The sequence below is a fragment of the Triturus cristatus genome, chromosome 4_1 (genome assembly GCF_964204655.1).
Source record: "Triturus cristatus chromosome 4_1, aTriCri1.1, whole genome shotgun sequence".
NCBI lineage: Eukaryota > Metazoa > Chordata > Amphibia > Caudata > Salamandridae > Triturus > Triturus cristatus.
Window position 1 is genome coordinate 923,025,118 of NC_140585.1, and position 17,222 is coordinate 923,042,339.

General features: G+C 47.6%; 1 protein-coding gene across 2 annotated transcripts in view; it reads left to right on the forward strand.

Annotated features, from left to right (window-relative positions):
• Positions 1 to 17,222, forward strand: part of LOC146855823 (protein tyrosine phosphatase domain-containing protein 1-like) — a 183,844-nt gene that overhangs the window by 85,496 nt on the left and 81,126 nt on the right. For both annotated transcript variants that reach the window (XM_085650665.1, XM_085650664.1), the window contains exons 4-6: positions 82 to 200; positions 11,485 to 11,622; positions 16,441 to 17,015. In XM_085650665.1, coding sequence (XP_085506791.1) covers positions 82 to 200; positions 11,485 to 11,622; positions 16,441 to 17,015 — 832 coding nt within the window. The remainder of the gene's footprint in view (positions 1 to 81; positions 201 to 11,484; positions 11,623 to 16,440; positions 17,016 to 17,222) is intronic.

The following is a 17,222-nucleotide window of genomic DNA, read 5'->3' on the forward strand; positions in this document are numbered from 1 at the left end:
ATATGAACAGTGCTATGTTAGAGGATGCTTACTACTGGTTGATTTCCTTGCTGTCCTGAACTCCATCTCTTTGCTTCTCAGGTGCAATATAAAGTCTATAATCAATGCACAGATGCCTCAGGATCATCCCTATTGCGGGGACCCTCTGGAGGCAGAGAGTGGATTCTCATACTTACCACAGACCTTCATGGAGAGTGGAGGTAAGTTAGTCTTGGAGACACTGCAAACTAATGATGACACTCGCTGGATGCAGGCGAACGGGCATTCTGAAGAGTTGTAAACTAGACAAGAGGTCACGTGTACAAAGCGAAAAGTGGGGGCACTGTTAGTTGTTGATAATTTAACCTGATATGTATTAGTGACTCCTATGTAATCAGTCTGGTTTCATTTTCGGTGCATGGGGTTTCTTCCTGCCTTATAAAGAACCTTTACACCAGTTCAATTGTGCATGCAGACTTTTCTATACTTCAACCTTCTTTTGAATGGTTTTAGAACTGGCCAGTGTTAGAATTCCCAAGATCCCTGGTTTGCTGAGCTAGGTACCGCAGGCCAAGCAGGGACCCGTGAGCCCCAACGTTAGGGAAAAGACAGGTCGCCTTCAGTGATAGCCCCTGCTCCACCCCCTTGGTAGCTTGGCACGAGCAGCCAGGCTTATCTTCAAGGCTTAATGTGTAAAGTATTTGCAGTTACGCTCACAGCAATCCAATGATGACACCACAAATAGACTCCACACGAGTTTCATAGAAAACAAGTATATGTTTATAAAACGATATATGATGTGACCACACAATACTAAACCAACATATGCGTTGGGGTAATATTCCCCCTGGCCTATAATTATTGAGCTAAAATAACAATCCTACGTAATCCTAATGTCGTAAAATGCAGTTCGATATGCAACAGTCAGGTTCATCACAACATAAGAATAATGCAGATCGTAATACGGTTATCTGGCGATTGGTACTGTCACTGTAATGCAATGCGTAAGGCAACAACGTGGTAAACTGTTATGCCCTGTAATGCTAAGTGCATGGTCCCCCTTCAGGTACTCTGTTAGGAAAAAGCAGTGCAACGTGTAATACAGTTATCAGGCAATTCGTTATGCGAAACTAATGCAATGCGGAACACATATATCCGGCAGTTCGGTATGCAACACTAATGCAATGTGTAATACGACAATCCGGCAGATCGTGAGGCAGGATTGAGACAAGGCGTAACACATCTATCAGACAGTTCATTATGCAAACCTAGTGCAATACGTAACACACCTATCAGGCAGTTCGTTAGGCAAACTAATACAATGGGAAATACGACAAAATAGGCAATCCGTTGTGCAGAAATAAAGCAATGCGTTATTCAATCATCAGATACTCCACTACGCAGAATTAATGCAATACGTAAGTTACTCCAGCACCATTCACGTTGCCTCTGGCGGTCTCTCCGCTACTTGTGCTGGCTTGCGGTTAGTCTCTGGCTACAGTTGCCCCCCCCACAAGGGTAAGATAGAACACAGTCAATGCAGCTTCGCACTCAGGCCCTGGTGCTGCCACTCCTTTGGCACACGGGCCGCAATCCGAGCCGAAGCAGAGGCTCGCGATGCGGAACAGAGAGAGAGAGGCCGAGAGCGTCTCCCTTCAAGCCCGCGCCCCACTCCAGGAGTCAACACACCCTGGGGGGTGCGCGAACCCACTCTCCTCTCCTCGTCCAGCGACTTGGACCTCCGATGCAATCTCTGACTTTCCGGGCAATGGGAAGATCCCAGGCTGCACACTACACCCGCACTTAGAGTCACCAAGACTCACGGGAACTCCGGGTGCACGATAACCAGACAACTCCTCACGAGGGTCTCAGGCTACGCACGACACACACACTCCGCGCCGCTGAGACACACTTTATCCTCTGGTGCCCCCGATCACAGGGTACCTCTTGCGCAGGTCTCAGGCAGTAGAAGGTACACGCACACAGCGTCGCTTGAGATACACTTTATCTCCCGGTACCCCCGATCACAGGGCACCCACTGCGAGGGTCTCAAGCTGCGAACAGCACAAGCAGACAGCGTCGCTGAGGCACACTCGCTCTTCTGGTGTGCACGATCATGGACCAATCCACCCGAAAGTCTCAGGTTGCCCTCAAGCACGCGCACACAGCATCGCTGAGACTTACTTGGCTCCTCGATACACACGTTCACAGGACGATCCTCTCGAAGGACTCAGGCTAGACAGAGCACACGCACCCATGGCGTATCTGAGTGTCTTCTCTGGAAACTTTTGTGTTCCTGTGTTTCCAAACAGGGAGCCAGCTCACTTTGGGCCCTTGGGGATAGTTACTTCAGGACACAGCACACAGCAAAGTCCTTCAAGCAGGGGAACACAGTACACAGCAAAGTCCCTACAGTCTTTCCTTTGTTGAAACAGCAAACTGCAGGCCAGCCCCAGATCACACAGCAAGAGCAGTCCTATCCAGCAGTCTCTTCAGTTGTTTAATCCTTGGCAAGGTTCGTCTTGATCCACGAAGTAGCTCCAGTCTTGTTCACACTTGATCAGTCCATTCTCCAAAGTTCAGGGGCTTCAGCTCGCATAGTTATACCCCTCAATGGCTTTGAAGTCTTTGTGTTACAGGGGGCACTGACCCCTGCTCAAACCTGTTCTGGGTGCCTCCCTACCACTTACACCTACTCCCTTTGATTAGTGGGGGTCTGGATTCTCAATCACTCAGCAGGAGATGGAACAATTGTTATCCAGTATTGGGGTATCTTTCATAGATTCACATGCCTGAATCATTCCCCGTCGCCGAGGCGGGAGTCCCCGGTAAATAAAAAAAAAGTAGTGCCAAAATGCTAGTAGTAGTAGTAGGCCCAAAGAAAAGGCCCAAAGCCTGTATCTTAGCAGCCTATCTACCTCATTATGCAAAAAGAACCAAGAATTTGGTAACAACCAATCAGACACCAGCACCCTTCTAGAACCCTCTCAGCAGAGCCAGTTCTCCTCAGATTTTCACCGCACGTCGTGTGGAAGGGAGTCTCCCTTAGTGCCTCTCAGTTTTCTTTCAACTTGCTTCAGCATGTCAGACAAGAAGGCTTTATTTAAGTCCTGCAGGACCTGCACCAAGAAGAGAGTCCATGTTGATGATCAACATGTAGACTGCATCTACTGCCTCTACCCTAAACATGAGGCAAAAGATTGCAAAATTTGCCGCACCTTCCCTACAAAAACTCTCAGGGATAGGGAGGCGAGAGTGCTTTTGTGGCTTAAATCCTCTTCGGCTGAGGAGGATGACAAAGCCTCTACTTCTAGCAAGAGAGCTAGATCGCAGGACAGCTCTTCCAGCGATGGGAAGAAGCGTCAGAAATCGCATCATTCTACTTCTGATGCGCACTCTCCTCAGGAATCTACAGTCAAGCAAACTGTGAGTAAAAGCCTTTCAAAATCTTTGGCTTACTCTCAAACTTCAGTTTCTGTCACCTCGTCTGCTTCTTCATTGACGCAAACATTCACGACGACGGCGCTTACCTCACCTATTATGTCTACGAAGATTACTATCCTCTCAAAGAAGCCCACCGTCGAGGGGTCGTCGACGAAGTCCTCGTCGACGAAGTCCGCAGTACCGCCGTCGACGATTCCGCCATTAAAAAGCCTGTCGACGTTGAGCTCGTCGACGAAGAGCTCGTCGACGAAGATTCCATCGTCGACGAAGATCCCGTCGACGTAGAGCCCGTCGACGAAGAGCTCGTCGACGAAGATTCCATCGACGAAGACCCCGTCGACGTCGAGCCCGTCGACGAAGGGCCCGTCGATGAAGATTCCATCGACGTCGAGCCCGTCGACGACGAGCCAGTCGACGACGATAGCACCATCTACGATACCGTCGACGATCCCGTCGACGATCCCGTCGACGATCCCGTCTACCACAACCCCGTCGACGACGACCTCGTCGACGATGATCTCTACTCCAGTTTCCACCAGGACTTTTCAACTAAAGTCTTTTCAAAGGCAGGACATTTCACCGCTTACTCCCTCGCATCTCCTGGAAACTTATGTGCAGTGTGACGATGATGATTATGTGGACGACGAGGACGAAGGGCCCTTTGGGGTTGCTCGCCATCCTTCGGAACTGCACATCAAATGTCAGGAGGACGATGAGGATGAGGATTATCAAGGGCATTACTATCAGGAAGACATAATCGTTCCGCATCATAGACCCTGCTACTCACAACCTCGTAGGAATGAGATGTCACATCTACCTCCTACTTTGATACAGGCCATGCTTGCAGATTATAAGCAGCGTTTTCCACCGCAGCCAAACGTTCCACAGGTTCCACAGACTGCGCCGCAGCCGGACCCATTGCCTCTGCCTGAGGGTCCAACCCCAATGCCTCAACTGCCTGATCCTCCACAGGACCCGCATCAGGATACAACCTCGGAGGAGGAATACGAAGAGTGGGAGTTGCCAGACCCAGCAGACCCTTGGGATTCATATATAATCCCTATGCCTTCGCCACCTACCCCTCTACCATCTGATTCGCCTCCAGAAGATATAGGGGGGTTCCATAACCTTATGCAGCGAGCTGCGACCAGGTTCAGCTTGCCGGTTACCATTGAGCAGTCTGACTGTTTTCTGCATGATTTTAAGGAGGAGTCAAGGAAGGTTACGAGAGCTATCCCTATCATTGACTATATTTGGAAAGAAGGGGTTAAAATCATGAAAAACCCGGCATCAGTACCAGCGGTGCTTCCACGGATTGACAAAAAATACCGTGCTCCAGCCGACAGTCCCTCTTGTCTCACTGGTCAACCGCGTCCAGACTCGGTTATATCTCAGGCTGCCCAACAAAAGTCTAAGAATCCGGCAGCACCGGTCACTACACCACCGGATAGGGAAGGACGCCGACTGGATCTAATTGGGAAAAAATTTTCAACTATGGCAGCTGCTTCCATCAGGGCAGCCAATTCCCTAGCGATAATTGGGCGTTATGACCGCCAGATGTGGTCAGAAATGGCAAGCTTTATCGACCTCATCCCAGAGGATAACAGGCAAGATGCTCAAAAGGTTTTGTTGGAGGGTGAGCGTGCAGCCTCAGAGACTATCGACTGCGCACTGGATATTGCGAATACTAACTTTCGCCAGTTGGCTGGGGCTGCGGTTCTTAGGCGCCAGGGTTGGCTGAAAGCTACCACGTTCAGACCAGAGGTCCAGACAAAAATATTGGACATGGCCTATGATGGCGAATCATTGTTTGGAAAACACATAGATGATGCGCTCCAAGCAATTAAAACGGATACTGATACTGCAAGATTGTTGGGCTCCTTGCAGTACAAAAGAGGTACCTTCAGAGGAGCAAGGGGCCGTGGATTTTCTTCCAGAGGAAGTTATCATACCCAACAAAATAGGTACCAGCCTCAGTATCGGCAATCATATCAGTCTTCCTACAGACAGACCAATACATCTGGTTTCTCTCGTCAAGGCGGACGAAAAAGATCGCAGAATCAGGGAAGAGACACCTCACGGAAGCAATGATTTCTGCAGGGCGCCTTTCACTCCTTTTCCCCTCCCTGTGGGTGCAAAAATTTCAACTTTTGCGACCAGGTGGCAAGAAATTACGTCGGACCAGTGGGTTCTGGACCTGGTTCACAACGGTCATACCTTAGAGTTTGTCACCAAACCACCCAACAAACCACCCAAGGGACCCCCTCCCCCTCGTCTTCACTTACTATTCAAAGAAGCTTTAACAATGCTCCTCAAGAACGCAATCGAGAAGGTTCCTGCGCTTCAAAAGGGGACAGGTTTCTATTCCCGCTTTTTTCTCATCAAGAAGAAATCAGGGGAGTGGCGCCCAATCTTAGACCTTCGCAATCTGAACAGATTCCTCAAGAAGCAGGGATTTCGCATGGTCACTCTGGCGGAAATTCTAGGTTGCCTCAACGAGGGAGATTTTCTAGCTTCCTTAGATATGGAAGACGCTTACTTTCACATCCCAATACATCCGAAGCATCGCAAGTATCTTCGCTTCACAGTGGCTGGCGCCCATTACCAGTTCAAGGTGCTCCCGTTTGGGTTAAAATCTGCCCCAAGGATCTTTACGAAGTGCCTAGCTCCAGTGGCAGCAGTGTTGCGCTCCCAAGGAATCCAAGTCTTTCCGTATTTAGACGACTGGCTAATAAAGGGTCCTTCGGAAAGATCAGTCAAGACTGCCGTGACAACATCTCTTCGTCTGTTCCATTCTCTGGGGCTTACGATCAACAGGAGCAAATCTCAATTACAACCAAGGCAGATCCTTCCCTTTTTGGGCGCGCTGTTAGATACCGTCCGCTGCAAGGCATTCTTGTCTCACGAACGGCAGGTTCGTCTTCAAAACTTAGCAATCCGAATTTCCAAAAGAAAGTCAGTTTCTGTCCGGATGTTCGCGTCGCTGCTAGGGATGTGCTCCTCTGCAATACACCTCGTTCCTCTGGCGCGGCTCCGCATGCGACCCTTGCAGGAGGAGTTACACCTTCAGTGGCAGCAGGTGAAGGGCTCCTTCGACGACATCATCAGAGTCACTTCAGGCATGAAGAGCGCTCTACGTTGGTGGTCCCATGTTCCCAACTTATCAGAAGGACTTACTTTCATTCAGAAAATTCCAGACTTTGTCCTCACTACCGATGCTTCCATGGAAGGATGGGGAGGTCATCTCCAAGATTTACAGATACAGGGGAAGTGGTCCCCAGAGTACAAAAACAAACACATCAACAGTCTGGAATTGCGAGCAATTTTTCTGTCTCTGCAAGCTTTCCTTCCAAGGATTGCAGGTTCTTCGGTTCTGATTCGAACCGACAATACCACCAGCATGTTCTACGTGAACAAACAAGGAGGAACAAGATCAGCAACTTTGTCCACGGAAGCTCAGGAGTTGTGGGATTGGGTCACACTCCACAACATAACCCTCAGAGCAGAACATGTCAGAGGTCTCTGCAATACATTAGCGGACACGCTCAGCAGATCCCAATCAGATTGCCACGAATGGGAGCTAGAGCAAGCTCAGGTGCTCAGAATATTCAGAGCTTGGGGAACACCACCGCTGGATTTGTTCGCCACGAAGGAGAACAAGAAATGCCGCTTCTATGCCAGCAGATACCCTCAACAGGGCTCAAGGGGGAATGCCCTGTCCATGCGATGGTCAGGGATTTGTGCTTACGCTTTTCCCCCGATACCCCTGATACCGAGGGTCATACGCAAGATGAAGTTGGAGGGCTGTCGTCTCATCTTGATTGCACCCAGATGGCCACGCCAATACTGGTTTCAGGAGCTCCTATTGCTATCACAGGACCAGCCGATCAGTCTTCGCCCGACGCCCACAATGCTGTCAAGGAACAAGGGTCAGGTTCTCCACCCGGACCCTCAGTCCCTACATTTACACGCATGGCTCCTGACTTCTTAGAGTTTAAGGACCTGGATATCCCTCAGGACTGTAGGGATATATTAACAAAATCACGAGCTCAGAGCACGATAAAAACTTACCGTCTAAAATGGAAACGGTTTTGCTGCTGGTGTGAAGCAAACCAGGTGCACCCGGTGGATGACCCTGCAGAAAAGATCCTTCCTTACTTGTTACACCTGGCAAGATCTGGGCTTTCTTTCCCTTCAGTCAAGGTCCACTTAGCTGCACTTTCAAGATTCAGAAGGGGTGCTCATGGCCCTTCTCTTTGTTCATCCTCTTTAATTAAACAGTTTATGAAAGGACTATTCCGAGAGTTTCCTCCGGTCAGACTTCCGCCACCGGAATGGGAACTCAACACAGTCTTATTGCAGCTAATGAAGCATCCATTCGAGCCCATCCACAAGGCTGACCTAAAATTCCTTACATGGAAGGTGGCTTTACTTCTGGCTTTAACATCAGCTCGAAGAGTGAGTGAAATTCAGGCGTTTACTGTAAAGGAACCTTTTCTACGCTTCACTCAAGACTACGTGCACCTCCGAACTAATCCAACGTTTATACCTAAGGTGCCTTCACAGTTTCATCTTAATGAACCAGTGACGTTAAAGACTTTCTTTCCTAATCCATCCACCCCAGTGGAACGAGCCTTACATTCTCTCGATATCAAGAGATGTCTTAAATTCTATCTTCTGAAAACAAAGAACCTCAGAAAGTCTGATCAATTATTCGTGGCTTATGGCCAAACTACTCTGGGAAAGGCGGTTACAAAATCCACCATTGCCAGATGGATAAGCATCTACAATACTTTTCTGCCATGACAAGGCTCACAGGCCTCTGTTGAGGAAACCCAAGGCCCATTCCACGAGGACAGTAGCAGCGTCTACAGCATTGTTTGCTGGTGTGACTCTGGAAAATATCTGCCGTGCTGCGACGTGGAAAAATGTCCACACTTTTACCAGACATTACTGCCTCCAATCTACGCATCGTGATGATGCAGCAGTTGGGCAAGCTGTACTACGACATCTGTTTCTTTGAGATACCTTCAGGTACCCTTTTTTCATATTTTAATATGTAAGATGTTGATATCTTTAATATAACAATGCAATGTGTTACAATGATGATTTGCTTTCATGTTAACATGCTTTTCTCTTTATAGATGGCATATTTTGAATTTTAAGATCTTTTCTTATACCTCTTGTTAACAAGCTGTGGATGCAATTAGGGAGTATCAGCACTAGTCTCCCGCCATCCGCAAACGACTGTATACTTGGTATACTGCTCGCTATTCTGATTCAGGCATGTGAATCTATGAAAGATACCCCAATACTGGATAAGAAAACAAGTTACTTACCTGTAACTACAGTTATCCAGTATTGGTATCTTTCATAGATTCACATGCACCCACCCTCCTCCCCGTAGAGTCAGTTCTATATATTTTGGGACGTTCACTTCCCACTTGTGCTACGAAAATCTGAGGAGAACTGGCTCTGCTGAGAGGGTTCTAGAAGGGTGCTGGTGTCTGATTGGTTGTTACCAAATTCTTGGTTCTTTTTGCATAATGAGGTAGATAGGCTGCTAAGATACAGGCTTTGGGCCTTTTCTTTGGGCCTACTACTACTACTAGCATTTTGGCACTACTTTTTTTTTATTTACCGGGGACTCCCGCCTCGGCGACGGGGAATGATTCAGGCATGTGAATCTATGAAAGATACCAATACTGGATAACTGTAGTTATAGGTAAGTAACTTGTTTTCTTTTATAGCACCAGCCCAGGCCTCTTCACCTCTAGGCCTACTTCTCCCCCTACACACTCCATATGTAGGTCAGCCTGTGCTGTCGCACCTCCTCCCCTGGGTCAAGACATTCCCCAGATCCTATCGCTTTCAAATCTAGCCAGTCAATCCACAACCAGGCAGAGACACACAGAAATGTTTAAAGCACAAAAACCCAGCCACTTCTGAAAGAGTGGTTTACAAACACACAATGCAAAAACCATCTTCATAAAAAGATGTGTTATAGCAGGGTGAGTTCAGGCATACTAAGCTTCACCTCTCCATCTTAAGCCTCTGGGGATATAGGCTGGAAAACATATTTCACAGCCTCCCCATTCTATTCTAATGGGCAAGATGGCCTTTCAGCAGTGAAAACGAAATGGAGATTATTTCACTGCCAGGACATGGGACACACTCTGGTACATGTCCCACCTTTCACATGCACTGCACCCTGTCCAGGGGGTACCCTAGACCTACTATAGGGGTGCCTGATGTGTATGGAAAGGTAAGGGCAGGGTCTGGTTAGTGCGTGCACATACCAGAACAACATTGCAGTTTAGAAACCTGCGCGTATAATGGACAGCCAATCTCCATTACACTTTACACTGGGAGCACTTGCACTTTGACACTGTTTAGCAGTTACAAAGTGTCCAGAGCATCTAAGTTGGAAACACATGTCAGAAAAAGGTCTAGGGGGAAAAGCAAAATGTTTAGGGAACTTTATCCAAAAAGGGCCAAGTCCCACAGCCAGCATATGCCACTGCGACCAAGCTTTATGTCATGCATTCCTTTACTCTGATAATTTACAGAAGATGACCCTGACAGGTTTAGAGCTTCTTGCTTTATCACAAGTCATCTATCTGGTCATATCCTGCCCTTTTAGTGCAGAGTTGACGTGGAGAAGTCTTAAGAGTCACCTTCCACAGATTTAGAGTCCAGACACTGGATCTATTCCCCTGGAGACAACCCCACTATGAGCAACGTCCTCGCTGGGTGCATAGATGCCAAGACTTTCCCTTCCAGATGCACAAGCTTGTTCCCTAACTAAGCGCTTTCCAAGGGTTTCACCAAAGTATAGTCTTTTGTCACTAACCAGGAATTTTGTTCTCCAACACTAATGGCCAGATGAATGTGCGAACGTAAGACTAGACAAAATGCCAGGGATTGTCTGTTGGTTAGCTGCCCTATTGTGTAACTAGTCTTCTTAATCATGTTCTCCAATTATCTCCAATTCACCTTCTTAGGATGGGGTGACAAGCCAATTTGCTCACCTAATCTCCCAGCTCTCTGACATCCTGCTTCAGAGAAAGCGGCATTGAGGAAGCACTTGTCTTTAACATGCATGATTAACAAAAGGAAAGGTTTTGTAGGTATATGTCTTGGTAGTAAAAAAAGTTTCTTAATAGTTCCGCTACGGCCTGGTATACCCTTAGACTTGAGTTCACTCGCCTATGTACCGCAGATTGTTATTTTGGTATTAGAGGTGTAGATGGCTCTACAAGTGCAACTTGTTAACAAAGCCATAGCAAAATTGAGAGAGCAACTATATGTTTTTTGATGTGAGAGCAAACCAATGCAGGAGGACGAGACTCCACTTAGTCTTTGGAAGTCACCTCTAGGGACTTTAGGGAAAAATTATGATTCACTATTTGACCAGTGACTCATTTCAAAAATGGTTTCAGGACTGGGTGGAATATATACATTCAAGCATTGTTGGGAAAGTGACTGCCCAAACCCAAGTACTACAAAGATTTTTATGGCAAAGACATGCCCGGGAAACCTTCTAGTTTTACTCCAGTCTAACAATCAATCAATCAGGAATTTGTGAAGCGCGCTAGTCACTCGAGGCGCTGGGGAGGGGGGCGCCGGGGGATATCGTGCAGCTCCGTGTCATCCAGAGAGACAGGTCTTGAGGCTCTTCCTGAATCCTTGCAGAGTGCCTGTATACTGTGGATGGCGCGGCACTCAATGTTAGGGGACCAGAAACTTTTTCATCATCAAACTTTAAGCGAGAGCATGGAAAAGGGAGAAAGAAACAGTGGCAAAAGGAGAACATAGGGATGAAAAGAACTCGTAAAAGTGAGACAGAGACAGAAAGTGTAGGTTGGTGAACGAAAGCGGCATGAGGTGGAATCAAAACTAGGTACCTTTAGTACTCCGTAACTCAGGCACTAGCAGTGCCGGTGCCGGGCTGCTAAGAAAAACTTGGGCCCATGCAATTATTTTTTATGTTTTGTTATTGTATAGGGCTGCCATTTGCTAATGACCTTTCTGTAATGTTTGTGTTTTCCTATCTTGCAGTTTATTTCTTTAACTTCGGTTTGCCAGATTTTGGGGTGGCGTCAGTGATGCGTATCCTGGATGTGGTGAAAGTGATGGCTTTTGCGCTGCGCGAAGGGAAGGTGGCCATTCACTGCCATGCTGGATTGGGACGTACAGGTAAAATCAACAGTGTTGGGTTTTCCATGAAAGCATTTCTGCCTTTTTTCCACAGAGTTTACTGTACTAATGCAGTGTAGACAGTTGTGAGGCGAGGAAATAGTAACACACAGAGCTTCCCCTAACAAAAAGCATTCAGGCACAGGTAGTAGAAGGGAATTTCCTGCAGAACCTACAGAACTTAAAGCAATGAAGGTACACCGGATGGAAGAGAATACCCTTTTGAGGTTATAGCTACAAAGGATGAGTAAACACTAGACTAGTTTAAAGTAACACAGGTTATTTATTACTTATTTTTTTATTTTTGAGTTTTATATAGCGCTAGCTAGAACCGAAGGTATCAGAGTGGTTTACATGTCATGAGCATGAGTTTGATCACAAAAGTACGTAATAATACAGCCTTAAGGTAAATGGCGTTGGTGCCATATTAGAGACGATTGGGGTTGGACTCGTCCCATGAGGTACAGGATCAAGACTGATTTGCATATGGCTGGGTCCAAACTGGGGTAGCGAGGTGAGCAAAAAGATGATGGATTGGACCCTGCTTTTGTTGCCCTAAGTGGGTCCCGTGGTCACTGTGCCACTGTATTCAAGCTAGTCTGGCTGATGAGAGGTGATACCCCGAAACTTGTACCAGGATGCTTGTTCCTGGTCCAGGGAGGACCTGGCCTGGCAGTTCGAGCTGTACTCTTCCCATTGGGAACAGGGTCAAGACTGATTAACATATGGCTGTGTCCAAACCAATGCTTAATTTGATCCTGTGCTTTCCGGTGCTGAGCACCGGCACTTAATTGGTTTCCGGTGCTCTGCACCGGCACCTAATTGTCAACACCACACTTAGGGCAGGCTGCCACAAAGTGGCGCTGCTCATGTATTTAGAGATGAGCAGTATAAGAGTTGTTTAGGAAAACAATATACATTAAAAAAAATTGCTAATACCTGCCTCCCCAGCCATTCCTTTAGCTTTGGGGACCTTGAATAATCTGAACTGTCGCATTTACATGCGAGAACAATGGTTAATAGTTGTTTTGGCAGCAATGACAAGGACGATGGGCTGTGCAAGCTGCAGTGGCCTCCTGGTCAGAGCCCTGGCACTTAATATTTTACAAATTAAGCACTGGACAAACGGAGGTGGCGTGGTGAGCAAAAGGGCAATGGATTGGACCCAGATCTGTTACTGGGGGTGAATGTTTGATTTGTTTAGCATTCCATCCATCATCTGTTCTTTTTGCTTATGTTAGAGATGAGTCAGGTGATCACAACAAAGGATCTTATTAATGGGGGTTGGATCTCTGGGAAACATAGCTCAGTTTGAGAGTGTGTTGAAGTAGTTGTCAAGCAGTAGAGATCTGAGGTCACGTTTGAAACAAGAAAAGGAAGGGGTTACAGCAAAGATCCTTAGGGAGTGAGTTTCTGATCCCCTGAGCATTTCCTGAGAAAGAGCATGCCTGGGATGATTATTATTATTTTTTTTATTTCTGTTTATTGTTTTTCAACCAAACAAAAACATCCTGAGCATCATTACAAGCAATAATTAGTACATCAGCAGCACATATGTTTCTCCAGCATGGGCGAACCGAGACCAGTTCTCAGAATATAGCAGAACATCACATTACATCAGCAGTACATTAGGGACTAGATGGCTGCCCCCCCGACACCATGTGCTCGACTCCGTCACTTGTCAGCCTTACCTTCCCACTTATCCATGTAGGCCGGCATGCGGGCAGTCCCGCATTCCGTGGGCAATTGATGCTATTGGTGTCGCCTGTGGCCACGCTGTTGTTGACATCAGGAGACTCATCATTCAAACTTATGTATTCTGGGCCTTCTCCCCTTCTCTTGATTACATCCGTAAACTGAGTACAAAGCTTATAATATCAATAAGGATCGCTAGCAAGGAGCCCGTACCACCGACCCCAATTACTCTCTGGAAGATTGTCTATCTGAGTGTGAAGTAATTGTCGCGCAGGGGAACCTCTGTATCGCTCCCACCCCAATGAAAAGGTTTACTGTGGAGTCACCTCTGCGTCAGGGGAATCTGGCTCATGCGGGCGCGATAATAAGTAGCATGTCAATGGGGCCCAGATATCCCTAGGTCTAGAGGCACTAGGTAACAATTCAGCATATGTGGTAAGTCTTTCTTGGCAAACCACCAAGTCACCCATCCAGTCCTTAAATTTGGGTGCCCGTACCCTGCCCCAGCGACAAGCCACCCGCCTCTTAGCCATAAGTAGGGCGAGAGCAACGTATTTACGATGTATCGCCAGTACTGGTTTAACATAACCTAGCAGCGCCATCAGTGGCGTGGGATCAATGCGCGCATTCGTCATTAAAGCTAAAGCGTCAAAGACTTGCCCCCAAAATTCGTGCCCCCCCGGGTAGTCCCATGCCAGATGAAGAAAATCTGCCCTAGGAGCTTGACACCTCTCGCATCTGTCCGTATCCCGCAAATGATATCTGTGCATCTTGACTGGAGTGTAATATAATCTATGAAGAAACTTATAATGCAGTATACGAAGCCTGCTGCTAGCCGAGACCCTCTCAGTTTGCAGGCAACAATATTCCCACTGTTCATCCGTCAATGCGAATCCCAACTCCTCGCTCCACCGCGCACGAGAGAGCGTGGCCGGCAATTCACACTGCGTGTGCACCGTCCTATATATTAGGGAGACAAGACGTTTATTCGTCGTATTTTTTTGTATTAATTGAAGCGGGGCTAGAGCCTGCGGCTCCGCTGAGAAGTCCGAGATTATAGACCGAATTCCAAGTCGAAGGCGAATATATAGAAAGACATCCAACGGGATCTGTTGCAGGCCCTGGAGGACATGTTCAGCAGTGCGAAAGCGACCATTATGGAAGAGGTCCCACCAAGTGTTAATGCGAGTGCGCTCTCTGAAATGATGAAATATTGTTTCTTGGAGCAGGGGTATACTCGGATGATAACGAAGAGGCATCAATGGGGAATAGTGTAGGGCGACGTTCAACATGCGACCGATGCGCTGCCAAGCCGTCACTGTTCACGTGAGTGTGGTCGGCGTACGGTCTCTGGACGTGATCGGGTCATATATCACTCCCTCCAATGGGGTGGGGTGTGCAAGTCAATGATCGGCCGCAACTTGAGGCATATACCTTGGCTGCTTCACCCAAAACCATGCGTAGTGAGCTTGTGCGCTAAGGTAATAGAGCTCAAAATTCGGTATTTCCAAACCCACCTTGTGCATACGGCCTAATAAGCACCTTCCATTACAGTCTTGGCTGCTTCCCTCCCCACACGAGACGCGTTAGTTCTGACCTGAGTGTCTTAAAAAAGAAGGCCCCTGGATAGTACGGGATATTTAAAACTAGGGGAAGTATTACCATTTTAATTAGGGAAGCCCGCCCCGCCATGGAGAGGGGAAGTGCTATCCAGCGATTAATTAATGCGAGTCATAGTAGTTCCATAATTCAAGCGCATGAGTTCCTCCCTATCTTTTGTGATCCTAATGCCCGATACCTCAGCTCTTCATCGCTCCACTCTAAGGGGTAATCCAGCGGGAAGCGTACTGTCGCCGTTGTCAGCGGGAAAATATAAGACTTACCCCAATTAATTTGAATTCCCGACTGAGCCCCAAATATTATAAATTCTTTTAATATCGGATTCATATTCTGTTGCGGGTCTCGTATATATAGTGTTATATCGTCGGCATATAGTGAGATAAGAATCTGCCGCATATTACACCGCAGAGCCTTGTCATTGTGGTGTTGACGCAGCTTCGCCGCCAACGGCTCTATCGCAAGGGCGAAATGCCTGGAATGATTTCTTCTTTAGCTCTGGATGTATGACAAGAAGTGAGTTGGTCCTTCTCAGTGTCTGGCCTGTACTTGCTCTCGATAGTTTTCTTCTAGGTATTTGGGGTTCTTTGTATGAAGGGCTTTGTGAGGGATACAAGCTGTCTTAAAGGTGCATCTTCCAACAATGAGAAGCCAATTGATACAAAGGTATGAGAGGCAGGGCCGGACTGGCCATAGTGGGCACCAGTCGTTTTCCCGGTGGGCCGCCAGGGTGGGGGCCGGTTTTGGGCCCCTGGGGGCCGTTTTTGTTACCGGGGGTCGGCAATATCGGCCCCCTGTAACAAAATCGTCCGAAACTGGCCCCAGCAAACAGCTCGGCTGCAACCCCTCAACCCAGTGGGACCCGGCCGAGCAGTTTGCCAGGGCCGGTTTCGGTTCCCAGTCCGGCCCTGATGAGAGAGAACTCTCTGCAGCGAACAAAGTGGCAAATCTCAAACAGGCAAAAGAAGAACAAGCGTCCCAAAGGGAGAATAGCAATACAGGTCATGGATAACAGGCATAGGGGTGAAGAAGCACCCTCACAGGTGCAGATGAGAAGAGAGATCTCACTTGTAGATATTACAGTAACACAAGCTCCAGGGCTCCAGCTAGGTGAGAGGGATCTTTCCATCCTTAGATCTTACAGCAACATAAGGCATTAAAACGCAATGGTTGATAGACCCCTTCCCGTTCCATTCTGGAAGAAAATTTGTGACTAACATGGGGCTCTTTGTGTGGTTCATCAGTTTGTTTAATTGTGTATGTACACACTAGGTTATTCTCCTCTGTTTGGCTGATGTAGAGTTAATTGTTATCAGCCAATGTAGGTTTGCACTCAGGATGGTGGGCTGCCATGCGGATGCGGCGGTGAAAAGGTTTCTGGCTGCAGTAAGGTATGTTGCTAGGCTATTGTGGTTATTGCAGCCACGCTGGTTTTGAGCTACCACGCTGCTTCTGTTCTCTTTCCTGTTGCTGTAATGTAAACTCATGTGTTTCTTTGTTCCCCAGGGGTTCTCATTGCCTGTTACCTGTTGTATGCCACTCGCATCACTCCTGCGGAAGCCATCTGCTTTGTACGATTCCAGCGCCCTGGCTCCATCCAGACTCTGTCACAGATCAACCTAGTCATGGACTTTGCCAAGTTCCTTAATTCTATTCGTGTGGTGTATTCAAATGTGGCACCACAGGGGCTGCCAAAGTTCACCCTGCCACAGTATCTGTCCCGTCAGAAGCATCTGCTCCATGGCAACGAAGGTCGCACCCTCCGCCACATCCCTAAGGTGGTGGGTGTGGTCTGTAAGCGACTGGTGCAGCTAATGATGAGGCGCAAAAGCTGTATGACGGCCTGGACAGAGCTACAGAAAGAGAGCAATAGTCAGGCCTTAACTAAGGTGATCAGGACCGTGTTGCTCAAAAGGGGAGCCACAAGCAATGGCCCATTGCCTCGAGACCCTGATAGCTATCTGGAGGCGGCTTCCAACCACCAGTCTTCACATCCTGCTTCTAATAAAAGGCTTGTGGAAAGCCAGAGAAGCTTGAGTGACTCCAGTCTCCACAATGGACTCCTCAAGCAAGAAACAAAGGTAAGAATGTCTGCAGGTGGAGGGTTACTGCATGACACCAAACAAAATTTGCAGTGCCATTTGAGAAAACAGGACATATACTTAGAGATTAAAGTAAGTACAGAAAGTCTGCTATGATAAACTTGATTAGTCGAGTAACTGCGGGCACAGTGAGAGGGGGAATGATAATTGAGAATACTTGCTTCATGGAGGCGCAATGATTAGTGT